Raw genomic sequence first — 27,977 nt, 5'->3', positions numbered from 1 at the left:
GCTTGGTTTTCCAGCTTTATTTTCTATTGCGCGTTTTACTGAAGCTTTGGTGGTGGATAATTTGTCTGTGATAGAAGGCGTGGCTCATTGGAATGTTCTCTTTACGCGCAATGTTCAAGATTGGGAGGTGGAGATGGTGATGTCCTTCTTCGTACAGTTATACTCTACTAGGGTTTGGCATGGGGAGGTTGATAGGGCGGGGTGGACTCTTTCCAAGAGGAGGATTTTAGAAGTGAAGTCTTTTTATAAAGCTTTAGTTTGTCACGAGACGACTTCCTTTCCTTGGAAGAGTATATGGCGTGTCAAAGCTCCGAAGCGGGTTGCGATCTTTGTCTGGACAGCGGCTTTAGGGAAGATTTTAACTCATGACAATTTACGTAGGCGTGGTATTGTGGTGGTAGAGTGGTGTGTTATGTGTAAGAAGCATGGGGAATCCGTTGATCATCTTCTTCTTCATTGTGACGTGGCCCGGATTGTTTGGAGTTCTTTTTATAGATTGTTTGGGGTGGAGTAGGTTATGCCTAGTAGTGTTGTGGATTTATTGAGTGCTTGGGGCACTTTGTTGGGTCGTGGTCCTGTTCACCGTATTTGGAAGCAGGTTCCTCTATGTGTCTTGTGGCGTGAGAGAAATTCTAGGCTTTTTGAGGATGTGGAGGTACAGGTTGGGGCTCTTTGTAGAAATGTGCTTAATATGTTATATCTTTGGGTGTCAGCGCATAGCTTGGGTAGTATGCCGTACGCTGATTTTTTACTTTCTTGTTCGTTTCAGTCCTCTTTTTAGGGGCTCCTTTGTATACTTCCTGTGTTCTAGGGTTGCGCCCCTCTGCGCTTTTTAATGAATTCTTACTTATCAAAAAAAAAAGAAGCATAAATGAGAATATGACGTATAAAAACAAATGCAATGACCAATATAGGACCCCTCAGTTTTTCACTTTTATATATATATATATTTTTATTAAAAGAAATTGAAGTAAAATGCAATCCTATGCATGTAATGTGACCACCTAACTCTAGATGGCTTGACCCCCCCCCCCCCCCCACCCCCCCCCCAACCCCAACCCCAACCCCAACCCCAACCCCAACCCCAATAGGGAATGGGTTAATGGCATCATCTTTTTGAACTTTCTTGACCCTAGGAGAAGACTTGTGACTTTGAACTCTCAATATTTTTCATATCATCTAACCTAGTCAAGACCACCCTCATATTAAACAAACCCTCATGACTATTCCTAGAATATTTCACATGTTCATGGGGTTTCAATTGTCATATTAAACAAACCCTCATGACTATTCCTAGAATATTTCACATGTTCATGGGGTTTCAACATAAAACAATTTGGTTGAATGTAACCGATCTTTCCACAATGACAACACTTAGGAAGGAACGAACTTTTGAGAAGTTGGTCTCCTAGGAGGGACAACAACCTGCACAACATCAAGAACAACCTTTTTCCCGTTATCAGTTATAGTAGGAGGAACGAACAATTACCAACAAAACCAAGTCTAGATTTATCTCCATGAATCTTTTGAACACTAAACATCTTATCAAGCTTATCACTGAAGAATTTCTTCAACTGATCTTTAGAAGCATTAAGTTCCTTTTCAAGTGATTTGTTTTGTTCATTCAGCACAATAATGTCAAGTTTCAACTTATCCACCAAAAAACGTGAGTCATTCAACTTTAACAAGCAAGTTCTCTTTTTCAAGTTCCACTTCATTAAGCTTTTTAAAGGTTTTGTTGTTTAATTTTTTTCAGCTTAATGCATTCTTAAAAAAGCTCAGTATATGCAACTTGCAGGTCATCCCCACCATCATAATCACCTGAGATGACTCTCTCAAATCATGTGAGGCATACTCACTAGACTCACCACCACTCTTCACAGAGGCAATGAAGTCACGAAATTTCCATTTTTGTCAACGGGCTTTTCTGAGTCATAAGAATTTGATTCATCACTTAAGATTTCTTGTAATTTGGACATTTAGCCCGAATATGCCCACAACTAGAACACTCATGACATTGAATGCCTTGAAAGTTCTTCTCCTTCTTTCCTTGTGACGCTCCACTGGAATTACTCTTGGATTTATCAGTGAACTTGGAGGACTTGTTCCTACTGTTTCCCTTTCTAATATTGAGGAACTTTCTAAATTCCTTAGCAAATAAAGCCAATTCCTCATCCTGGGAGGAGTCCTCATCAGAGGAGTCACTAGCCTCTTCCCTTACAGTTTTTAAAGCCATGTTCTTTCTTTTGGATTGAGGCAAGGAAAGTTCATTGGTTTGAAGAGAACCCACCAGCTCTTCGACCTTCACAATGTCCAGGTATTTACTCTCTTCAACTTCAGTCAATTTAAGTCTAAACCTTTCAGTGGCAACACGATTGTCTTTTCCTTTTTTATATTGAAAAGCAAAGTCATATCCTAGCAGTTTTGAAGCCCACCTATGTTGGGAATTTGTCCCCACTTTTTGCTCCAAAAGAAATTTAAGTGACTGCTGGTCAGTATGGACTATGAAAGATTGCCCTAGTAAATAGGGTTGCCATTTCTGAACAGAAGTAACTAGGGCTAGTAATTCTTTCTCATAAGTAGAAAGTAATAAAGTAATAAAGCCCTGCCTTTTAAAGCTGGACTGTAAAAAGCAATGGGTTGGCCTTCTTGCATTAACACTGCACCAATCCCACTTCCACACGCGTCACATTCAATTGTAAAACACTTTGTAAAATCTGGCAGTCATAAGACTGGTGGATTAGTGACTACCGTTTTGAGTTAATGAAATGCCTTAGTGGCCTGATCAGTCCAATTGAAGGAATTTTTCTTTAATAATTCTGTCAGAGGGGCGGCAATAATGCCATACCCTCTTAACAAATTTCCAGTAATACCCTGCCAAGCCCAGAAATCCCCTCAAGGCCTTAATTGTCTTTGGAAGTGGCCATTGTACCATTGAGTTAATCTTAGAGGGGTTTGTACTCTTGGTGGACTCGCTTGATGATTCTCCCTCTAACAAAGACCAATTGCTAGTTTCACCAAACAAACAAAAGCTCAACTTGACCAATCAGCTGCTGGTACAATACAAGTGAGCCTAAGATATCTGTTAAACTTGTAAAAGGGAATTATTATATTGTAGTGTTGATTTAGTCAAGTTCTTGAAGAAGAGAAGAACGGAGAGAATTTGCATAAATATGTTCCCAAGTTTATTAGGCTTTAGACATGGACATACACGTGAAGTTGGTAGATACCTCTCACTAGAATATATATATATAAAAAAAAAAAAAAAAGAAGAGAAGAAAGGATACCTCTCACTAGCATAACAATTGCCCCCCCCCTTTTATTTATTTATTTTTTTATCTCTTGTTTTTGGCCATTGACAATAGACTGTTAATGAATAATGTTAGATACCTCTCACTAGAATAGAAAAATAGGAAAAAAGAAGAAGAAGAAGAAGAAGAAGAAGAAAAGATACCTCTCACTAGCATAACACTTGCCCCCTTTTTTTTTAATTTTTAATTTTAATTTTTTTAACTCTTCTTTTTGGCTGCTGACAATAGACTGTTTAATGAATAATGTTGCTAATGGACTTGCTAAACTTTAAGTGGCTTGTGATTTTTTATTTTATTTCCTATCAACAGATGTTGACACCGACATGCTACTTAGAAAGGACTTGGTCACACTTGATGAGGCTGTGAAGACTGCAAATAATGCTGTTTTATTGGCTGTTAATGCCATATCTGTTCTTATATCTGTAAGTTAATTTTCTCAGATATCTGTTTGGCTCTCAGATTTTACGAGCCTTGCCGTCACTTGATTATATTTTTCAGGAAACACACAGAAAACTTATAGATGTAGCACATAATGATGTGAAAGAAGTCCAAGTTTCAGAACTTATTAAAGTAAGTTACCTAAGCCATCCCCTCTTGCATTGATTATTGATGGATTAAATTAAACACTTAATTATTCACGTTTTATTTGTCACTCAGGCTGTTCTTCATGGCTTATAAATTTCTAGCTATTGCATTTTTTGTTGCGCTATTTTCTGTTCTAACTTGGTTCCTTTGGAGGAACTTTCAAAATTTATGTCTTTTACTCCCCAAGTTCCTGTATTGCATATCTTCTTCTTTCCGTTTATTGCTTATTCTAGTACTTTTTATGGTTGACACAACCATTTACAGATTCTAGAAAGCTATAAGGAAGCAAAGGTTGGATTTGGAGCTGGTTACAATGCCAAAACTTCAATTTTACAATCTCTATATGACTGCCCTTTCCTTGGTGTTGGTGTAAAGGTATGATCAAAGTGAAGTCTGAGTAACACTGGTTGTGTCATAAACATGTTTTGGTTCCTTTTGATAGCTTTCTTTGGTATTAGAATTTTTAGTATCAAATATTTTCATCATTATCATGTATTCATTTAGTATAGGGAAACCACAATTACAATCCTCGGACCCTGGGGTTGGTTTCTATTTGGTCCTTGAGCTTCTAATTTAAGCAGTCTAAACTTTACCAATCATCAAGGTCCACCCCCACACCCCCCCTTACTCATCTATTTAATTTTGCTAAAAGAGTGAAATTGTGACCGATCACGTGATTTTCTTTAGCCTAGGCGTCTGATTACATGGATGCGTTCAAATAATCTCTCTCTCTCTCTCTCTCTCTACCCAAAACCATAAATAACACAAATTAGAAAAATTTAATTAGGAGTTGGATATATATATATATATATATTTTTCTAAGTTATTGGTATGTTATACATGCACGTTATAAGTCTTGAATATTGATTTACCCTCCATCCTGGTCTTACAAGGGTGGTATGTCACGTCCGAAACCCAAAATGGGTTTGGTAACAGCTGTAAATGTGACATATATGGAACATATACTCCCAACATTGAACGTAACATATACTCCAACATTAATCAAAACCCTTTTAAGTGTATTCCCCCAGCAACAGCATCTAGGTCCTGCATACCTGGAGTCTACAAAGTCCCAAAGTCCATTCCCCATTCCACACAATATCCAACACATCCAAACATGTAATAGAATAAATAATAATACCTCAATAGCAATAATTGAGAATAAAGTCAAAAAAATTACCCATTGTTACAAGTCAACCTTTAATAACCCATGTGACAATAATATCTCCAAAAGAAATATCACATGCAATTCCAATCTAATTCATCAAGAACAAAACCAAATATAGTCCACTCTACGGCTGCTCAAGACTAGGGCTATCAGCCTATCCTTCGGCGTGGCTTCTTTCTCCCAAGCGGCACGGCTCTTCCTCCGTCAGAAGTGGGAGTGGTTCCACTCTCTTCGGTCTAGTCTGTGCTTGGGTGCCCGCCTTTATTCTCAGAGGTGGACAAATCTTCGCGGGGACGTGGTTTTGAAGAGATTGGTGATCCTCCCGGGACAGCGATTGATCTTAGCTTCTGTGTTAATACTTTAGGGGTCTCCCACGAGGGGAATGTGAAGGGCTTTGTAGACTTCATGACTCTAATTGATGCGAAGCATCGTTTAGAGGCTTCAGTTTCCTCTTCTAAGTTTAAAGGGAGTCGTGAAGTGAAGAATTTAAAGTGCTTGATTAATTATGATGCTAGAGGTTTTGGTTCTAGTAGGGGCAAGGCTAAGCGGCCTAATGTGATGTATTAGTCTCGGGGTTTTGTGGGCTGGTTTTGTAGGGGTTTTCTGGGTTTCCTTCTGTTTGGGTTTTTCGGGTGTTTTTTTCCCTTCCCCTCTCTTTCCTATTTTGGTGTCCTTTTGTATACTTCCTGTATGCTTAGGGGCGTCTTTACGCTTTTTATAAAATTCTCTACTTATAAAAAAAAAATTTAAAAAGTCTACATAAGTAAAATCATTCAAGCAATGATGGGACGCTATCCAAATATATAACATATTAAGCAGACGCTTCTGTAGCTCCACCATTGATATCTCTACATCTTCAAAGAGCCCCGCATTTTGTTCCTGCCAAATACACGATAATAAACACAATGGAGCTAACCGCCAAGCTTCTTTAGCACGACCATACCCAGCCGACGTGCCTCAACTAGTCAACAACTCCAACACCGTTCGTGGCATAGCCTACTCTATCCAAAGTAAGATAAGAATGTAACTCCAAAGATCGCGGGTAACTTCGCAGTGAAGCAACAGATGATCAATAGACTCCTCATTCTTCTTACACATACAACACCACTCAATCATTACGACATGCATAAATATTCTACTAAAACCACATTGGCAAGTTCTCATGTACTCGGTCAGCAAGACCATCACTACCTTGAGATCTCTAACTTGAAGGGATTTTCAAATGATAGGAGAGTGGTGGAGAAATTGGAGGAATGTATAGGTAGATATACGGTTGCTTGTTCTTTCCGCAACATTGGTGATAATGTTTCTTGGGCGTTTGGGGGGGGGTTTATGGCCCTAATGATGACAAGGATAGGAGGGATTTATGGATTGAGTTAGCTGGATTGATGAGTTGTTGGGAGGTGCCGTGGTGTATTGGGGGAGATTTTAATGTTGTTCGTTTTCCGAGTGAGAGGTCGGGCATTGCCAGTTTCTCAGCTGCTATGGAAGAATTTTCAGACTTCATATTCATGCAGAACTTGGTGGATCTACCTCTTCAAGATGGCCAATTTACATGGTCGAATAACCACACATGGTCTAGAATTGATAGATTCTTAATTTCTGTGGAGTGGGAGGAACACTATCCCGAAGTAGTCCAAAGGAGGCTTCCAAGACTTCTGTCCGATCACTTCCCTTTGTTTTTGGATTGTGGGGCACCAAGAGGAGGAAAAAGGTCTTTTAAATTTGAGAACATGTGGCTGAATTATGAGGGCTTTGTTGAGCAAATCAAAAAGTGGTGGTTGTCTTATGAGTGTTCGGGTTCTCCAAGTCACATTTTGGCGTTTAAACTGAAGGCATTGAAGACGGACTTGAAGAAATGGAATGCTGAAGTGTTTGGTGATATAGGGAAGAAGAAGAAGGAATTATTGGAGGGCATTTGTGAGCTGGATGCAGTTGATGAAGGCCGAGGCCTAGAGGAGGAAGAGAAGGTTCGCAAGATAGATATGTCTAGAGAGCTGGAGAAAACTCTTCTGTGTGAGGAAATAATTTGGAGACAGAAATCCAGAGCTTTGTGGTTGAAGGAGGGGGACAAGAACACAAATTTTTTTCACAGGATGGCCAACTCGCGTCGCAAAGTTAATCAAGTGGATTCTATAAGTATAGATGGTGATATCTCCAAAGATCCAAAGGAAATTCAGGAGCATATAGTTCAATTTTACAAAAACTTGTATGTTGAGAATTCTTCTTGGCGGCCAAGGGTAGAGGGCCTTTCTTTTCTTTCAATTGATGAAGATGAGAGTAGCTGGATAGAGAGAGGGTTTGAGGAGAAGGAGGTGTGGGAGGTCATCAGAGATTTCAATGGAGATAAGGCTCCGGGCCCCGACGGTTTCACTATGGCTTTTTTTCAGAAGTGTTGGGATATCTTAAAGCATGACATTATGGCTGTTTTTGCAGATTTTCACTCTCGAGGCAAGTTTGAAAAGAGTTTCAATGCTACTTTTGTCTCTCTGATTCCAAAGAAGAATGATGCTGTGGATGTGAGTGATTTTCGGCCTATCAGTCTTATTGGGGGAATTTACAAGATTATTTCCAAAGTCCTTGCGAACAGGTTTAAATCAGTGTTGGGTAAGATTATTTCAAACACCCAAAATGCGTTCATTGGTGGTCGACAAATCTTGGATTCAGTGCTTATTGCTAATGAATGTGTGGATAGTCAAATTCGTTCAGGGGATTCTGGGTTGTTGTGTAAGCTGGATCTGTAAAAGGCCTATGATCATGTGAATTGGGACTTCTTACTTTACTTATTACAACGTTGTGGCTTTGGGGAGAAATGGAGAGCTTGGATTCGTTTTTGTATCTCTACGGTGAGATTCTCCATCCTTGTCAATGGAACTCCGACGGGTTTCTTTACTAGCTCTCGCGGGTTGCGACAAGGTGATCCTCTGTCGCCTTTATTATTTGTGGTGGTTATGGAGGCTTTGAGTCGGATGCTGGCTGCTGCGATGGAGCAGGGTTCGATGACAGGCTTTATTGTGGGACATAGTGAGACAGAGGCAATAGTAGTGAATCATTTATTGTTTGTTGATGATACGTTGATTTTTTGTGGAGCGCAAGAAGAACAAATTCGACATCTGAGGTGCATTTTTCTTTGTTTTGAGGCAGTTTCGGGATTAAGGATTAATTTAGGAAAGTCAGAAATTGTTCCTATTGGTGAGGTGGAGGATGTTGAAGGGTTGGCCCAACTTATGGGTTGTAGGGTTGGATCGCTGCCTATGACATATTTGGGTATGCCTTTGGGTGCCTCTTACAAGTCCGTTCTTACTTGGAAAGGGGTGATTGAGAAAATGGAAAGGAAACTGGCTGGTTGGAAGCGTATGTATTTGTCAAAGGGCGGTCGGTTGACTCTTATTAAGAGCACGCTGTCCAATATCCCCACGTATCTCTTGTCGCTGTTCCCTATTCCTTTGAGGGTGGCTAATCGTCTTGAAAAAATCCAGAGGGATTTCCTATGGGGTGGCATAGGGGATGAGGCCAAATTTCATTTTGTGAAATGGAACAGGATTTGTACTCCGTTGCATTCAGGTGGGTTGGGAGTTCACAACCTTTCCCTGTTTAACCAAGCTCTTTTAGGTAAATGGTTGTGGAGATATGGTAGGGAGAGAGAGGCTCTATGGCGGTTGGTGATTGACGCCAAATTTGGGAGCCTAAAGGGTGGGTGGTGCTCTATTGAGGTGTCGGGTTCCTATGGAGTAGGGGTTTGGAAATATATTAGGAAAGGGTGGGAGAAGTTTTGCAATTATGTTCGGTTTGTGGTAGGGGATGGATCATATATCAGTTTCTGGCATGATCGGTGGTGTGGGGAGATTTCTTTGAAGCTTTGTTTTCCAGTTCTGTATAGTCTTGTGAGGAACAAAGCGGCTATGGTGGTAGATAATATGGCTGTTCATAATGGCATATTCATTGGAATGTTCTCTTTACGCGGCAATTACAGGACTGGGAGTTGGAGATGGTGCTCTCTTTCTTCGAGCGGTTGTACTCCACTCCGATTCGACAAGGAGAGGGTGACAAGTTAGTTTGGAACCTCTCTACAAGGAGCTATTTTGAAGTGAGGTCATATTATGAAGCACTTAGTCGGAAAGAAGGTCCATCATTCCCGTGGAAGAAGATATGGTGTGCTAAGGCTTCGACAAGGGTGGCGTTCTTTGTATGGACTGCAGCTTTAGGAAAAATTTTGACTCATGACAATCTACGAAAGAGGAATATTGTGGTTATTGAGTGGTGTTGTATGTGTAAAAAGAAGGGGGAGTCTATTGATCATCTGTTACTTCATTGCGACACCGCCCGTGAGCTTTGGAGTTTTATGTTTTCTTTATTTGGAGTTGAATGGGTCATGCCACAATCGGTGATGGGTTTGTTGACTACTTGGGGTGCTTTTCAAGGGCATGGCCTAGCAAAAAATGTTTGGCGTTTAGTTCCTCACTGTGTTTTGTGGAGCATTTGGAGGGAGCGGAATGCGAGGCTTTTTGAAAATGTCGAGACTGTAATGGGAGTTTTAAGGAAGCGTCTTCTTAACACGCTATATCTATGGATAGCTCCCCACCTTTGCCACCTAGGTGTTTTTACTTTTGTAGACTTTCTTAATTTATTAGTTGTTCCTCCTGTTTAGGGGCTCTCTTGTATACTTCCCGTGTATTAGGGTTGCGCCCCTCTGCGCTTTTTATTGAAATTTAAATTACTTATCAAAAAACAAATTATTTGAAAATGCCGATATAAGTTTTAATGAGTTTTATCTAAGCAAGTACTTGTCAAAAAAGTTTTATCTTAACAAGTAGTAGTTTATTTTAATTTTAAGTTCAAGCTATTTTAGACAACTAACCTTTCTGTATAAAACGCATGCTACTACAAGAAACTTAACAATAAAAAAAATTAACACAAAATAGTACAAAATTCCTTTTGTAAACAGTATCAGAAAATATGTGATAGTTTATAAATCATGCCTTCCAAGAATATGCATATCAAAATAAAGTATTCAGTTTATATCAATTGATCATGTCATCTTTCACATACATTACCAACACATCACCAATAGGTTATTATGTTTTGTCATACCATATGATTGGATTGTGCTGTCTCGTTCCTAGAGCTGGGACCCTTTCTTTAGCTTAAGAAAAGGTAGTCCTCTCTTTGGAGTCTATGTTGATGGTGTTCCTTTCATCGGAACCCATGGCAATGTGAATCCTTTATTGGGGCCAAGATGATTACCTAGCTCTTGTCTTAGTGACTCTTCCTCGCCGTTTGCAAGTAGGGGACATGGGGGACTAAGGGGAGTTGTGGGTTGAAGAAAATAGTGGAAAGAGTAATGCCCATTTGGGTTGGAACAGGACTGTGTATACTCGAAAGACACCCTCGGTACCACTATTGAAGCTCTAACCCTCAGTAGTTTTCTTGCTGAATTGAAGAATGAAAAGTGCCAGCCCAAACTAGCTGGGATTTTGGGGGTCACCTTGCAGCCCTTTCCTCCAATCGAGTTGCAGTTGGCCTTGTTTCAGTCAGAATAAGTACCCGGCTTTTTCTTTATTCAAGATCTCTCGTGCCTTTGAGCTCGGACAATCCATCTGTCCTAACGAATTCCGTTGTAAATACTTTTTTCTTCTAGTCTGATGTGCCTTCCCTTTCATCAGTCGAGCTATCATACTCTACGTTCTCTCTGCTTGTATCAATAGGTCTTCTCAGTCTGCTTCTTCGCATATCATTTGAAAATAAAGTGCTTAATGGAGACATATTGACGCAGGAGCATCTAAGCCCAAAGCAAACGCACCCTAGTCTAATGTATCCAGTCCATTAGCTATCAAGACCAGTCTTTTATTATTATTTTATGCTTTATATTAATGTGTTTTTGGCATTTTTAAAAGGTAATGTGACTAGCATGTGACTTTTAATGATGTTGGATGATTAAGATTTATTTGTTCTATGAAAGATGAAGGGCTAGGATTCTAGGGTTACTAAAGACTATTATAAATAGTTTCAGATCTGAGTTCTTGTATTCTTTGGAGCCTCGAAGTTGATCTCTATTGTTCCAACCTCAATCTTATTTCAGATCCGAGTAAAAGGTTGCAACTTTGAGCTATGGTATGTCGTGGGGGTAGAGGAAAATTTTTCGCGAGTCAAAGGGCAGCAGAGGTGGCTGAGATGAGGTGTATGATTTAAGATTTTTCATGAGCTGTACAAGCTCTTCAGCGACAAAACTAGGGAGCCCATTTGGAGATTCCGGAAGGTGTCCGCGGACACTTGGACATACCGGAAGGTGGTCTTGAGGATGAGAGTGATGACATTGAAGATGAAAACCCCTTTCATGATGTTGGACCCTTAAAACATGCAGCATGAGGCAGATTAGAGGATCGGTTGTTGTGTAAGCTTGACTTAAATGGGGGAGGAATCAAGACAGAAGTTGATGATTTTTTTGGAAAGATGCATGCAAAGAATTATTAAGATTGGGAAGCTAGTTTGGAGACTTGTTTAGAGTGTGAGCCCATAAGTGAAGATAGAAAGAACCTTAAACTGAAAGGTACTACGCTTCAATGGTGGAAGAGAGTTGAAGAGCAACGTGCTTGACAAGGCCAGCTAAAAATCAACACATGAAAGCACATGAAAGCACATGAAAGTGAAGTTACAGAAGCAATTTTTGTCGGCTGATTAGGCAATGGAATTGTATGATAGATTCCTCTCATTGAAACAAATAGGAATATCTGTGGAGGAATACACTTCAGAGTTCAACAACCTCTCTATTCAAGTTGATTTAAATGAGACTAACAAGTAGATGATATCTTGTTATCTTGCTGGCTTGAACCGATCCATTAGAGGTGAATTACGAGTGGTTTGTTTATTAATCTTGAAGATGCTCGACTATATGCCTTAATGGTAGAAAATCGGTGTTGCGTTAGGATGCACGGAGACCTTTGTCTGGCAGAGTTGAGGGTGCAACACAAAGGGGTTCAACATTTGTTCGAAGTGTTTGTAATGACCAAACAGCTTGAAAGATTGGTCACAGATACTACTATAATGAATCGAATGAGTAGAAATACTGTCAATATTGACAGAAATGAAAAGGGAAAGGATGTAGTAAGATATGGAGCACAAAGAAATTCTGGTTCAGCCTCTTCCATGGCTGGTTCTGGATCACAGGTGCGATGTTTTCCGTGTGGAGAGAGGGGACACACTTCATTTGCCTGTCCACAGCGGCGGGTGAACCTTGTAGAGATTGAAGAGGAAGAAGTTCTACCGGAACCGACTTATGATGACAATGATGATGAGGAAGAGGATGTTGATATTTACCTAGTAAAAGGTGAGTCTTTGGTGGTACGACGAGTTATACAACACTGAGAGTGGAGGAAGATTGGAGGCAGTATAATATCTTCCGAACGAGCTCTTTGTGGTAGGAAGGTGTGCGATGTTCATCTCGGTGGGGTAGCTGTGAGAACATTATTTTGGGAGTCGAAAAGTTTAAATTGGCTATTGGAAAAATCCTCATCTCTACAAAATTGTGTGGTTTTGAAAAGCTAATGAAGTGTTGTTCACATCTCGTTGTTTAGTCAATTTTTCCTTGGGTGACAATATTGATAGTGAGGCTATGTGATGTTGTGCTTATGGATGCATGCCACATTCTATTGGGTAGACCATGGTTATATGTTAATGACATGATCCACCCACTAGAGCCCACACTTATTCATTCCAAAGGGGTAACAAAAACTATACCTTGCATTCTCTTAGGGAAGTCGACACTAGTTCCTCGAAACACTATAAGGATAATGGCTTCTTGACTGCTGCAAAGTTTGAAGCTGAGAGTCAGGATATGAGAGTTATGTATGCACTGGTTTGCAAGGTTGGGAAGGAAGTTCCGGGCTTTAAGTTTGATGATTATCCCCCAATGATTCAGCATGCTATTGATTTAGTACCAGGAGTAGTTTTGCGAAATCTGTTTGCTTATAGAATGCTACCTGTGCAGCGAGTTGCGATGCAAAGACAGGTCGAGGGGTTGATTGCCAAAGGTTTGGTGCCTGAGAGTAAATTGCCTTGCTTACACCTAATACGATCAATTTCCATGAAAGATGTCATCTTTGGTTAGTTCATATCAGAACTGGAGTAGATCTAATTTTTCCTTGCCACATCACATATTCAATATCAACATACTCAAATGTTCCAGCATTCATACTTCCTTTTTGTAGGACATATATTTGGTTATTTTCAACATTCCAAATTAAGTCTACCTTGTGAGCACCGGCGATAACCAAGAATTGCCACCACGTGTCTCAATAAATTTAACTTGATCTTCATCAATAACAAGATTAAACATTAACACCTACAATCAAGTTGTAACACCCAAAATTTACCATAATTACATACTGCTCAAAAGATTCAAATTTTCAAGCTAATCATACTCTAAACATGATCAAAGCCAATTAAGGCTTTTAATCGTCCATTAGGAAACTGAATTTCACAATTGAGCCATCAATTTGGGAATATCACAACCAGTCTTAGTTAATCCCCAATTTCCCCCCCCAATTGTTCATTTCTTACAATTTCATCAGAATCAATCTTAATTGGATATTTATACATGTAATTCAGGCCTCTAATTGCACAATTGTACTATCAATTAAAACAATTACGTTAGAGAAAACAAAAAACCCGAAATTTGGGCCTACTCGGAACCCTAAATTCCAATTCTTTCAAATTAAATCACAACCAACATCAAATAAATGTTCAAGCACATAATTTTAGACCCACAATTTCATAAATAAATCATCAATTTCATGCAATTACCACTGTAAGGCTATAACTAAACTCCCACTTTCTTCAATTCATATCAATAAGAAAAAAAAAAAAAAAAAAAAAAAAAACTAAAATAAACATCAAAATACAGTTATACCCAGAAAAAATCAATTTGATGAATTAACCAATTTGGGTCAAATTGGGTATGGGTTGCCAAATGGGTTTGGACAAAAAATGGGGGTATTCCAGCCATGAGGAGGGGTGACGACAGTTGTTTCCCTGCCAGATATAGCAGGCGAATGTCCAGCTAGGTGCAATCGGCCAAAAGAACCGGTCTGTTCGGGTTTCTTGCAGCCAAATGAATTTGCCTTAACTCCTCTCCTGAACTCCATCAATAGTCCCTTTACATTACGTGCAAGGAAATTAACAGACAAGAATTATTCCAAGGAATTGGAACCTCAAAACTAGGAATTGCAATGTTAGATGTAAACACAAGAACTAAATCAAGAACAAAAACAATTTCAAAACTTAAAATGTGCATGTATTAAAATTACAAATTAAATGGGCTTGAAGTTTGGGAGGAGTTTGTATTGGTGAATATTGAATTTTAATTGGCTGGAATGGATGAAAAAGAAAAGGATTTGGGAGAACTTGACCTTACAGATGGGAAGAGGTGAAATCACCTTTGGGTCGACAAGATTGACCTTTTACAGTTTCATGACTGAGAAAATTAGGTCATGACTGATTATTCAATTCCTAACCTGAACCCTCAAAACATTGTTTGCGTTCTTTACTACAACATCCACTTACTCCACGGAATTTTTACTCCGTTGAGCAGCTGTTTTGTGATCTGCTGTTGGCTCACTTTTTTTACCAGATCCTCCTATTGTTTTTGGTTCATCATTGTGTCTTGGTCTTGGTCTTTGAGGAAGAAAGCGGCAGCAGCAGCAATGGAGGTGAAAGATGTCCATTCACCATTGTTGCTGTTGCCAATATTGGTGTCTTCACTTGGATTGTTTATGTGCTCATCCTGTTAACAAAATTAAATATGAGCAATGGAGAGTTGACATTGCAACAATTTGTAAAGTTTAGGCTAAAGAATGTTGCTTAAAATTGGATGTTCAGTGGCTAAAAAGAAAAGGGCATAATAACACCCCACAATCCCCCCTCCCCTGCAAGCACCTTTTGTAATGATTTTGTTCCACAACTCTAACTGTGCCCTTTTTTTTTTTTGGGTAGGATTTGAATGGCCTGGTTATATGCGTCCTTGCAAGTTCAAACACTGTTGATAAAAGTGATGCCTTTCTGCGTACTTTCCGTCAAACTACAGAATATGCTGGAAGCATTATATTATCTATGATTCATGAGCCTAATCTGGAGCCCAACCTGCTATTAACTACGGTTCTTATAGTAGGGTGAGATCTCTTGTTTTTAGATAAGAATTCATACTAATAGGGCCTTAATTCTTGGTTTTGTCGCTGTTAATTTGTTCCTTAATAGGCTGTACTGTTTCCTTGATAGTTGTCAACATCAAGTAATCCTAGAAATTGAGAATCTGCAAGGACCATTCGTAAATGTCTGTTTGCAAGTTAGTTGTCAGCTTGTCATTGTTGTTGTTGATTGATTGTTGCTGAACCTGTGATAGCCAGGTTCTCTTAAGTGCTGATTCAATTTATATACCGACTCTTATTTCACTTGTTTTCTCTCTTCTTTGTTGTCATCGTACTCTTTTCTTCCTATATATCTTTGTCTATCTTCTTTGATAAATTGATTGAAGGACCAAGTAATCATCTGAGATGTGTAAATGGATTTGGCTGGAAATCATTTCAGGTTGTTGGCCAAATTTTCCAGGGCAGAGTTTGCTGATATCAGCAAGATTCGTAGCTGTCATTATTCTATATTGTGCCAGTTTAAACTTGAGAAAAAAGTTAGGATCTGATACCATGTTGTTTTGAGGAGTTGAAGGCTTGAGCACGGCCATTTAAACTGTTTGGACTAAAGATTTATCAAGGTCTTTTGCCGTATTGACTGCTGGTTGCAAATAAAAGCTTTGGTTTTTGGAGTAATTGGTTGTTAACATCTGTTGAAAGGTTTGCATGGTAAGCAAATAGAGAAAGAGGAGGCTTGAAAGCATACGGAGTCTCTCGCATCTCTTATTATAGATATTGTAAAATTCAGTAGAATGACCGAAATACCCCTGTTACAAATCCCTATCACCAACAGATTCTTCTAACCCTAAAAAATTCTTCTAACACTCCCCTTCAAGTTGGAGCATATATATCTTAGAAAGCAACACGAATTTGGTAAACATGTCAACTAATTGGTCTCCAGACATCACGAATGGTGTAAATATATCTCCACTGAGTATCCTATCTCGAATAAATGACAATCAACCTTAATATGTTTGGTCCTTTCATGAAAAACTAGGTTAGACGCAATCTGTAGAGCATGTTAGTTATCACAACACAATGGGGTAGGAGTAGGAGCTGAAAAATGTGACATCAGTGCTAATGAAGTAGCATCAAAGAACAAGACTATAGCAACGATAAACTTTCTGCGTTGTGAATAATCAAGTTAGACACATTTAGTAGCATGAGGATTAAGCTTATCAAAACTTGGACCCAAGTTATGATCATAACATACACACCTAAAAACCTTTAGCAACAAGGAGAACAGGAGATGAAGAATAAAATAGGAGATGAAGAATAAAATAAAAGAGAATGAGGAGAGACAACATCTAAGATAGAGGAGGTCATTTGATTAATGAGATAACAAGTAGTGAAAACATCACTCCAAAATGGTTTGGGGATGTGCATATTGTTAGAATATAGATTAAATGATTAAATTCATCAATTCCTATGAGCTTAAGCTTTCAGGATAAGCGGGGATTTAACATGATATCAGAGAAAAGGCCTTGAGTTCGAACCTTATCTCTGTTATTCACATCTCATTTCAATTAAATATTTTACGGGTTAGGCCTCACTTATTAAAGTGGAGTTTGAACCTACATGTGAGGGAGTGTTAGAATATAGATAAAATGATTAAATTCATTCCTTCCTATGAGTTTAAGCTTTTGAGATAAGTGGTGATTTAACACATGAATAAGAGAGCATGAGCAACATGAATGAGCATGAGCAACATCTAATAAATGATGATTCCTTCATTCTGTCACACCATTTTGTTGTGGAGTGTGAATGCACGAGGTATGATGGATAATGCCTTTATCGAACAGTTAAGATGCAAAAGAACTAGATGTATATATTTTGGCATTATCAAAACGTAAGATATGGATTTTCTAATCTAATCGAGTCTTAATGGCCTTACAAAAAGATTTGGAAAATAGAAAATAACCATGCCATACGAGAAACATTATCAACAAAGATCACAAAATAGTGAAATTTATTTAATGCTCCATTGATTTGACCCCATACATCAGAATGAACTAACTACTAACAACTCTTGATGGAAAAGAGACACGTTGATGCTTGCTAAGATGATAAGCTTCAAAGTAGAAAGTGAAGGATGGCCAAGACAACATTGCAACTAAAGAGCAGTGACTGATGACTACAGAGTGCGAGATCCAAACTAATATAATCGACCAGCTTCATGGGCATACCAATCATCCTCTTCGTCTCGGGATCCTGAAAAATGCTCAAAGATGGGTGAAAACTAATAGAACAATTAAGAACTTGGAGAGCGGTCATGTGAGCAATGCGTGGTGGTGCGTTTGTTTCGATCTCCTTCGGGGGTTTACGCCTGTGGCTGGGTATGGAGAGCCGGTTGTATGTGGAGGCTAAATCTTTTTTGTTCTCGGTTGGGCAAGGATTTGTAGAGCTCATGGTAGCGAAGAAGCAGAAAGCTTTTGCAAGGGTAGTCCTTTTAGGCTCACGTTGTATTGCATGGCTGCTGTCGATGGTGGAAGAGGTTTTGCGAAATCCTGGGGTTGAAGATTTCGTTAAGTCTTTTAGGGAGGGGTCTAAGGTGACCATCGTGTGGAGAGGTGGGAATAGGTTTGGCTGTTTCTTGGAGGTGGCGGTCTACACCGAGAGGTCTGGTTCTGTTCCCCAAAGGATGTGATGGGCGAGGCTGGAGCCATGTTTCAGGCGAGCTATCTAAAGTCTTGGCATTTTTTGAAGATGATGGGAAGATGGGTAGGGCACATGGGTCTATGTCGTTCGTGGAGGTGCTCTCGTCTCTGTCAAGGGTTGCGGGAAGAAGCGTGCTGGTGCATACGGTGGCTTGGGGGGTTTTGGAGGAGAATTTTCCGATGGGTCTTGACTGCTCCGTGGTGGTTTGGCAGCCGGTGGATTGTTTTGCTTTGAAGAAGCAATCATTTTTTCCCCTAGGTAATACCCTTCGTGTTTCTAATGGCTCCAGGTGCAGTTCAACGAGTTGCAGGGTTACAGAGGGTGATGTTGACCCCTCAGCGCAGGAAAGGTATGGAGTTATCAGGAAGCTTCTCAATCTCTTTGGGGTTTATCAGGAAGATCGGTAGGGCAGATGGGTCTATGTCGTTCGCGGAGGTGGTGCGTACGGCGGCTCCTGTCTCTGTCAAGGGCTGCGGGAAGAAGTGCGTTTGTGCATATGGTGTCTATGATGGAAACGCGGCAAGCGGTGGCTTGGGGCGTTTTGGAGGAGAATTATCCAATGGGTCTTGACTGCTCCGCAGTGGTTTGGCAGCCGGTGGATTGTTTTGCTTTGAAGAAGCAATCATTTTTTCCCCTAGGTAATACCCTTCGTGTTTCTGATGGCTCCAGGTGCAGTTCAACGAGTTGCAGGGTTACAGAGGGTGATGTTGACCCCTCGGCACAGGAAAAGTATGGAGTTATCAGGAAGCTTCTCGATCTCTTTGGGGTTTATCAGGAAGATCGGTAGGGCAGATGGGTCTATGTTGTTCGCGGAGGTGGTGTGTACGGCGGCTCCCGTCTCTGTCAAGGGCTGTGGGAAGAAGCGTGTTGGTGCATACGGTGTCTGTGATGGAAACGCGGCGAGCGGTGGCTTGGGGCGTTTTGGAGGAGAATTTTCCGATGGCTCCAAGTTCAGTTCAACGAGTTGCAGGGTTACAGAGGGTGATGTTGACCCCTCGGCGCAGGAAAAGTATGGAGTTATCAGGAAGCTTTTCGATCTCTTTGGGGAGTGGATCGATTGGGCTCGCAGGCTTATGCCGATAGTGGGCCTAAGTGTTTTGGGCTTAAGCCCATTGCTGGCCGCTTAGCGGCGGGCTGGATGCTCAAGAGGGCTAAGGTGGTTTTAAGAAGGGCCCAGTTTCGGGTAGGAAGTAGCTTGGGTTTCAAGTCCATTACTAAGAAGGCTGTTTTGGTGGGTTCTGATGCTGTCGTGGATTCAAGCTTGGTGTCTTTGTCGGGTTTTGGAGCGGCTGATGGGTGGGTCTTGGTTACTTGTGCGATTCCTGGTCTGTCGTCGTCGGCAGCTGCCGATGGTCCGTTTTTGAGTTTTGTGCAAGTCTTTGGATCAGATGCTTCTATGGTTACGGGTTCTGCGACTTGAGGTTCAGCGTCATCGATGGCTGCTTTTGGTCATGTCCTGACTTCCTTTGGTCCTGTTCTAGAGTCTTCTGGGCCGAAATCTTCTGTGCAAGCCTCTCTCCCTTTTGATCAAGCTTCCTCTGGACAACCCATTGAGCAAGCCTTCTTTTTGGGGGTTGACTCAGCTGTTAAGGTAGACTCGGCTAATGAGGGGTCTTTCTCTGTTAGGAGTCTCCTTGGGTGCCACTTCTTCGGAGGCGGCCGCTTTGGGTGAAAGGTTCAGCTTTTCTCTTTCGGTGATGTCGAGGTGTGGGGCTCCTATCTACCCATCGGAGTCCAAATCAGTGCTAAGATACTACCGTAGATCAAAGGTAAGTAGAGGAGCTTAGTTGGACGCTTCTCTAATTGACGGGAATCAGTGCTCCGATGGCACTGCCTTTTGGTGCTCAGCCCTTATTAGAGCCTAGTGGGGGAACGGTCAGTAAGTCTCCCTCGACCAGCCTTCTTCGGCGTGGCTTCCTTCTCCCGAGAGGAGTGGGTGGGTCTCCTCTCTCGTCGGCTAAGTTCGTGGGAGTGAAAATGAGGGGCGTTGGTGCCCCGCCAAGGCTTGGGGGCTCTTCTCTGTTGTCGTCTTCCTTAGAGATGGGTGAATCTTCGAGAGAAGATTTTTTGAAGGGGTTGGTGGTTCTCCCAGGGCTGCGATAGATGTTTTTTGTTTCCATATTTTGGGGTCTCCTACGAGGGGCATGTGAGGGGCTTTTTGGATTTATTGGCTCAAATTGATGTGGCGCAGCATCAAGAGGTTTCAGTCTCCACTCCTAAGTTTAAAGGGAGTAGAGAGGTGAAAAACTTAGTGTGCTTGATTAATTATGATGCTAGGGCAAAGGGAAAAGTGCCCTTGCTGTGGTGTAATGGTCTCTGGGTTTTGTCGGCTGGTTCCTATTGGGGTGTTTGGGTTTCCTTTTGTTTTTGAGTTTTGCTGGTGTTTTCTCTTTTTTCTTTCTTTTACATATTTTGGTGTCTTTTTTATATACTTCATGTATGCTTAGGGGCGCCTTTACGCCTTTTATAAATTTATCTACTTACCTATAATTTTTTTTTTTTTTACTAATGAATAACAAATTAAAAGGAAAACCAGAAACATGTAGAACATACAATAACTCAATATCAAGACTAGGACTAATATGGGTAGTGTCGGAGCCGATAACTATGGTGAATCAACATGATGATAATCAAAGAGGGAAGTAGACTAACCAGTCATATGTTTAGTTGCTCCAAAATCGTCGATCCTCGGGTTGCAAGTGGAGGATAAGAAACGATGAGATGCAATACTTGACTGAGCAAGAGTAGTCGTGGAAGAGGAAGATACCCGCTTATGGGCTAAGAACTGAGTATACTCATAACTCGGTGTGGGGATCAGATCAGAATCTAGAGGTAGACTCAAACTAGCTGGTCCAGATGTCGCTAGAGAATCCTTCTTAGAAGAAATTTGATTGGCAGGCCCAAATGGCTTGCCATGTAAATCCCAACAATACTCCACAGAATGATTACTATTGCCACAATGAGTACATTTTTGAGGTTCATGACTCCTAGTATGACCACCTCCTCAAGAATCACGTCCACAATGTGAACCATGACCATGTCTGTTATGTGCCTGTGTTTGGGATTGTGTTTGTGAGCGAGTGATGGGCTTGGTGAGGGGCAAAGCTGCATGATCAGTCTTCTTGGGTTTACCTATGGTGAAGGTGATGAATGGATAATGGGGTATTCGGGGTACCCCTGCCTCTTAACAACTATAGAAGTCATTTGTTGATAATTTCTTGCATACTTGTTTATTTCACAAACCCCTATTAATAGGGTTTCAATTACAAGATGCTAATAAGTTCATAATGGCTAGTGCCTTATTCTTAGGAATTCTTTCCATCTAACAACCTTATTCTTAGGAATCCTTTCCATCTACAAAGGGGATATCAATCCCTTATTCTTAGGAAGCTACTAACTATAGAAATACTAATCCCTTATTTCTAGGAATTTCCCCACCCACAAGTCGTGCTCCCCAAGCACCGACTTCTCCACTTCCTCTTGCCAAATTCGGATCAGCCGCCATTAGAGTTAGGATTGGTTGCGGCTAGGGTTTCATCATGTTCTTCTCTGGCTGAATCAGCTGCTTGTAGTGCTTTCATGTCCTGCATGCATTTATGCCTCCTAACATAGGTACGTAACACTCCTCCGCACTTAAAATGGCCCTTGTCCACAAGGGCAAAATCTGGAAAGGGGAGCTGGAGGTCGGAGAGAGACTCCCACGTGGCATCTGCAGGAGAAAAATCCTTCCAATATATCACCACCTCAGCATGGCTGTGAGACTGCCGATGTTCAAGGATAGCTTGGGGAATCAACTTTCTGTCTTCGGGAACTAAAGGAAGATGATCTTGAACCGGTACTCCATCACCAATCCGCTTCTTGAGAATTGAGACATGGACATCATGAATTTTAGCCTTGGGAGGGAGGGCCAGGCGATAGGCAACCGGACTTATTTTTGTGACAATTCTGTAGGGCCCATAGAACATAGGAGCAAGCTTGTGATGATGACGCTTCTGGATAGAATGCTGTCTGTCCCCTTGGAGCCGCAAATAGACCCACTCGCCCTCCGAGAAGACTTGTTCAACATGGTCCTTATCATAGACCTGTTCCATGCGGTTCTGGGCTGCCACCAGGAGCTGTCTTACCTCTCGAACCAGCTCATCCCTGGTCAACAAAGCATCGGCCATAGCAGGTGAACGGGTAGTACCCAGTATGTACGATAACAGTGATGGAGGAGGACGCCCATAAACTATCTCAAAGAGAGTGTGTTTGGTGTCAGAATGGAACCATGTGTTGTAGCAATATTCCACCCATGGCAGTCACTTGGCCCATTGCTTCGGATTAGAGCTTGTAAAACACCGCAAGTACATTTCAATGGTGCGGTTGACAACTTCGGTTTGGCTATCCGTTTGAGGGTAATATGCAGAACTAAAGTTGAACTTAGTTCCACGGAGATGAAAGAGTTCACGCCAAAAAATGCCAGTGAATACCGGGTCCCTGTCACACACAATGGAAGAAGGAATACCATGCAACCGGAAGATTAACTCAAAGAAAGTTTTAGCCACTTGCGGGGCTGTATACGGGTGCTTGAGGGGGGTGAAGTGCCCATACTTGGAAAGGCGATCAACAACCACAAAGATGGTAGTTCCACCATGGGAGGTAGGGAGGCCGTCAATAAAGTCCATGGAGATATCTGTCCAAACATGCTCGGGCACGGGCAGGGGTTGCAGCAACCCTGCAGGTCGGGTGTTGGCTGCTTTAAGGCCCTGGTAGGTGTCACAGTTCTGAATAAAACTACGAAGTTGTTTCATGCGGGGCCAATAAAATACTGCCTGAATGCGCCTAAGACCCTTCTGAAATCCTTCATGGGTGCTGTTATGGAATTCGGTGATAATAGCTGTAGTGATTGGAGATTCTGCCCTGAGGTATACACGGTTTTTGAAATATATGAGTTCGGCATGCAGGTTCCAGGGGCCTTGAGCTGCATCTTTTTTGATCCGGTCGGCCAAGGCAATGAGGATGGGGTTGTGCTGGACTTCATGCTGGATTGGTTCAATCCAGTGAGGAACCGGTTCAGATAATGCAAGAAGAGCCCTCTCCATTTGGCAAGAGAGAGCATTGGCTGCTCGGTTGTCATGCCCCTTTTTGTACTCGATGGTGAAGTTGTACCCCATGATTTTAATAAGCCATTTTTGCTGCGCTTCGATGGCTATTGTTTGACCCCACAAATACTTAAGATTGTGATGGTCGGTTCTTACCACAAACCGATGGCCCAAGAGATAAGGTCGCCACTTCTGGATGGAGGTGATGAGGGCAAGCATCTCTTTATCATAGGTGGAAAGGCTGAGGTTGTGGCCATATAAGGCTCGACTGAAATAGGCAATAGGTTGGTGGCCTTGCATCAAAATTGCCCCTATGCCCAAGCCGGATGCATCGCACTCATTGACAAACTGTTGGGAGAAGTCCGGAAGAGCTAATACTGGTGCTTGAGTCATGGCTGCCTTGAGTCGAGCGAAAGAATCTTCGGCCTCCTCATTCCATATAAAGGCATCTTTCTTCAAGAGTTGTGTCAAGGGGCGAGCAATGAGGCCATAGTGCTGAATAAACTTTCGGTAGTACCCGGTGAGGCCGAGAAAACCCCGAAGTCCCCTAAGAGTATGTGGTTTCGGCCAATCCAGCATTGCTTGCACTTTGTCTGGATCCACCGCAAGACCTTCCCTGTCAATAATGTGGCCCAAATAGTGGACCCTTGGCTGCCCAAAGCTATATTTGTCTCTTGTAACATATAAATGATTAGCTCTTAAAATTTCAAATACACGGGTTAAATGTTGAAGATGAACCTCCCAAGATTGACTATAGATTAAGATGTCATCAAAAAAGACGAGAACAAACTTACGCAAGATGCTGCCAAAGATATCGTTCATCAAGGATTGAAGGTAGATGGGGCATTCGTAAGGCCAAAAGGCATGACCAGGAATTCGAAATGCCCGTGGTGTGTTCGGCAGGCGGTTTTCTCCATATCATGCTCGCGCATCCGAATTTGATGATATCCGGAGCGAAGGTCCAGCTTTGAGAAATATTGGGCGCCATGCAACTTATCTAGGAGCTCGTCGATAATCGGAATGGGGAACTTGTCCTTGATAGTGATCCAGTTGAGAGCTTGGTAGTCCACACATAACCTCCACGAGCCGTCCTGTTTCTTGACTAGCAGAACCGGGGATGAATAGGGGCTGGTGCTAGCCCAAATGACCCCAAAATTGAGCAGCCCAATAATGATTTTTTCAATCTTGTTTTTCTGATAATGGGGATACCGGTATGGACGCACATTCACGGGGGAAGAGCCTTCGAGTAGGGGAATTTTGTGATTGTGGAGACGCACCGGCGGTAGGCCTATGGGCTCCTCAAAGACGTTCTGTAAGACCTCCAGAAGCTGTTGCAAGCCCGGGCCTGTGACACTGGGGCATTGTTGTTCTACCCCCAATTGGACTGCAAAGAGTTGGAGTAGAACACCCTCTGAACAACAACACAACTCCCTTTGCATCTTTGATCCTTCTAACAACCGGTTGCTGGGGGCATTCATTCCAATTAGTCACCTTTTGGTCACCCCACATGAAGGTCATTGAGAGGGCAGAGAAGTCCCAAAGGATAGGACTGAGAGTTTTGAGCCACTGTGCCCCAAGGACCGAGTCGTACCCCTAGAGGTCGATGAGGAAAAATTCTAGCGTGAATAGTGTGCCCTCCAGCCAAACTGGCACGGCCGAACACTTCCCCTTGCAGGCTAATCTTTCACTGTTGCCACCATCACTTCAAAGGCAGTGTACCTATCGGGTTCTAGGCCCAATTGTTTTGCTAATTCAGTGCCGAGGAAGTTGTGGGTACCCCTATATCGGCTAACAAGACAACCCGAGCTTCCTTGATGATGCCCGTAATCCGCATTGTCTGGGGGGTGGGTACTCTGGATATTGCATGAAGGGAGATTTCCGGGATCTCAATCTCTTCGTCTGGTTCCTTTTTCTCGTTTGGATTTTCCGCATCATCTTCATGAATTCCTTCAATTAAGAAAAGTTTCTTGCACCTGTGCCCAGGGGAGAACTTGTCGTCGCAATTGAAGCAAAGACCCTGGTCTCTTCGATCTTTCAACTCGGCTGGGCTAAACTTCTGGACCACGGGGTTCGGTTTCGAACCAAATTTGCGGAAGGTAGGGGGGGCGTGTTTGTTGGACCCGAGGCTCTTCTTGGCTTGGAAAAATTTTGGGCTCTGCGTTGGGTCTTCCATCTCGCCTCATACAGTCGTGTGAGACCTACTGCTGCCATGAGGGTGGGGGGTCGGGAAACCTGGACTTCCAGCTTGATGCTCTCACAAGGCCTCCAACCTGCTGGGCCACCGAAAGTCTACCAGCCCTACTCAACAGCCATTCATACTGCCCTTGATAATCCCTTACAGTCCCAGTTTGCGGCAATTTGGTGAGGTCTCCAAAAAAATCGTCGAATTGCGTTGGGCCATACCGGATATGCAATCCTTTTTGCAAATTTTCCCATGATGCACCCTCAGTTTCCTTGAATAGCTGGTACCACAGCTGCGCCTCGCCCTCAAGATGGTAAGCCGCCAAGACCACCTTATCTTCTTTCGCCGTGTTTTGAAAATCAAAAAATTGTTCTGCACGACATACCCAACTGGTTGGGTCTTTGGTACCCTCATACTTTGGAAAATTCAATTTAGCAACCTTCTGGAACGAGTTGCCAGATTCTGTCCGTATAGGATCCTTTCCTGCCCAGGATCGGGAGGACCCTGCGGAGTTGCCTAGACCTTCCCCTTGGAGTTTGACAGCAAAAGTGGCCATAATCTCCTCCATTCTTCTGGTCATCCTTTCTTCCATGGATCCTAACTCCTTCAACTCCCTTTCAATGCGATCAAATCTTTGGTCTGCCATGTCGAAACTTGGCTCTGATACCAAGATGTTATGTGCCTGTGTTTGGGATTGTGTTTGTGAGCGAGTGATGGGTTTGGTGAGGGGCAAAGCCGCAGGATCGGTCTTCTTGGGTTTACCTATGGTGAAGGTGATGAATAGATAATGGGGTATTCAGGGTACCCCTGCCTCCTAACAACTATAGAAGTTGTTTGTTGATAATTTTCTGCATACTTGTTTATTTCACAAACCCCTATTAATAGGGTTACAATTACAAGATGCTAATAAGGACATAATGGCTAGTGCCTTATTCTTTGGAATTCTTTCCATCTAACAACCTTATTCTTAGGAATGCTTTCCATCTACAAAGGGGATATCGATCCCTTATTCTTAGGAAGCTACTAACTATAGAAATACTAATCCCTTATTTCTAGGAATTTCCCCACCCACAAGTTGTGCTCCCCAAGCACCAACTTGTCCACTTCCTCTTGCCAAATTCGGATCAGCCGCCACTAGGGTTAGGATTGGTTGCGGCTAGGGTTTCATCATGTTCTTCTCTGGCTGAATCGGCTGCTTGTAGTGCTTGCATGTCCTGCATGCGTTTATGCCTCCTAACATAGGTATGTAACGTCTACCTCCACGTCCCCACGGGAACTACCAAAACCTCCATAGGAGGCAGTAAAAGTGGGAGATTCCCATTACGCTCAGAGCTGAATTGAGAACCACTATCAGAAAGGATAACGTGCTGAATTCGAGAAAAAAGCTCAGGAAGATAGGGAAGTTCTGAACCACCGAAATCTGCAGACGAACAGTTTCATACTCAGGTTTTAAGTTGAGAAGAAACCAAACAACATCCACATCTTGATGTTGTTTCTCCATAGTCTTCAAGTCATTGGAGAGCAATTGATACATGTTCCTCTCCTTACAGATGGTCATGACCTGATTGTAGTACTCGTCCATAGTCTGAGCACCTTGCTCAAGCCCAAAATCCGAGCGATATTCCCAATACCAAATATCCTTTACACTAAGAAGATAGATACAGGAGAATCCAATGTGAGGCTCAATACTGTTCAACATGGGGGTGATAATTTGATTATCTTCCTGTTCTCAAAGGCTAGTGGAACTAGTGTCCTTAGGCTTCTTTGAGGTTAAGTGACATACAAGCCTTTTCCTTTGAGAAATAATACAGATCTGGCCCAATAAACATAATTCTTTCCATTCAGCTTCACAATATCATAGGAGCATTAACTAGGGGAGCGGAAGGAACACTAACTGATTTAGTGGTTGTAATGCTGGTCTAACTCACCAATCAATGCAACAACAACAAATAAGCCAAATTACCAACGAACGGCGGAGCTAGGGGGCGAGAGAGAGCAAACAACCCCCTTTGCCTGCCTAAAAATTTAAGGGTAAATACTTTTTGAGTACATGTGCTTTGCCTCGTCAAAGAGCCACCTCTGTTTGCAAAAGTGTCACAAATGGTACCTGTGGATGTCTTATAAATGCAACTGGTACTTCTATCCATTTTCTATCCAAAAACTTAACGGCCCGCCACGTTAATCCTATTAGCGCCACGTCCTGTATGCCTCATTAGTATTATTTAAAATTGAAAAGAAATTTAAACAAACATTAGCCACCCCCTTTGGCAGGCCTTGAGGTGGCCGACGGATCCCCTTTCACTATTGAGGTTTGTTCAAACCATGGGATGGTTGAACCACCCCGTAAATTTTGTTTTAATTTTATTTTTTATTTATTATTTTTTAACAATACTAATGTGCCATATAGGACACATGGCATTCACTGATAGGTTGACGTGGCGGGCTATTAAGTTTTTTGACGAAAATAGCAACTACGCTTTATAAGATGTTGGGGAGAGCAAGGGTGTTGATTGGTGGTTGCTCTGAGTGAAGGTGCCTCAATAGGCTGGCATGGAGCTCTAGATATCCCACCACCGCTATCCAAGTCACTAGTGGTGTCGTTGGTAGAAAAATACCAAAAATTGATCTGAACAGGCTGAAATCTACTGAAATTGCAACAAAAAGTAGTGCAAAGGATCCCATTGGCCCGCCTAAAAATTTATTGAGCCTAGGTAGAGTTGCCCTGGTTGCCCACCCAAAAAAAAAATAAAAATTCCCTAATGTGGTGCTTGAGCAGCTAATCCCTCAAGATGCCACCAACGACAGCATGAGTAT

General features: G+C 42.0%; 1 protein-coding gene across 1 annotated transcript in view; it reads left to right on the top strand.

Moving 5' to 3' along the window:
* The window catches only part of LOC133878530 (protein ACCUMULATION AND REPLICATION OF CHLOROPLASTS 3, chloroplastic), an 88,403-nt gene that overhangs the window by 41,936 nt on the left and 18,490 nt on the right, over positions 1–27,977 (top strand). The window contains exons 6-9 of the mRNA XM_062317092.1: positions 3,621–3,733; positions 3,810–3,881; positions 4,161–4,271; positions 15,052–15,227. Of these exons, the coding sequence (XP_062173076.1) occupies positions 3,621–3,733; positions 3,810–3,881; positions 4,161–4,271; positions 15,052–15,227 (472 nt within the window). The remainder of the gene's footprint in view (positions 1–3,620; positions 3,734–3,809; positions 3,882–4,160; positions 4,272–15,051; positions 15,228–27,977) is intronic.

This window comes from Alnus glutinosa, chromosome 1 (genome assembly GCF_958979055.1).
Source record: "Alnus glutinosa chromosome 1, dhAlnGlut1.1, whole genome shotgun sequence".
Classification (NCBI taxonomy): domain Eukaryota; kingdom Viridiplantae; phylum Streptophyta; class Magnoliopsida; order Fagales; family Betulaceae; genus Alnus; species Alnus glutinosa.
The sequence above is the reverse complement of the archived record's forward strand: the minus strand, read 5'-3'. Positions and strand labels throughout refer to the sequence as shown.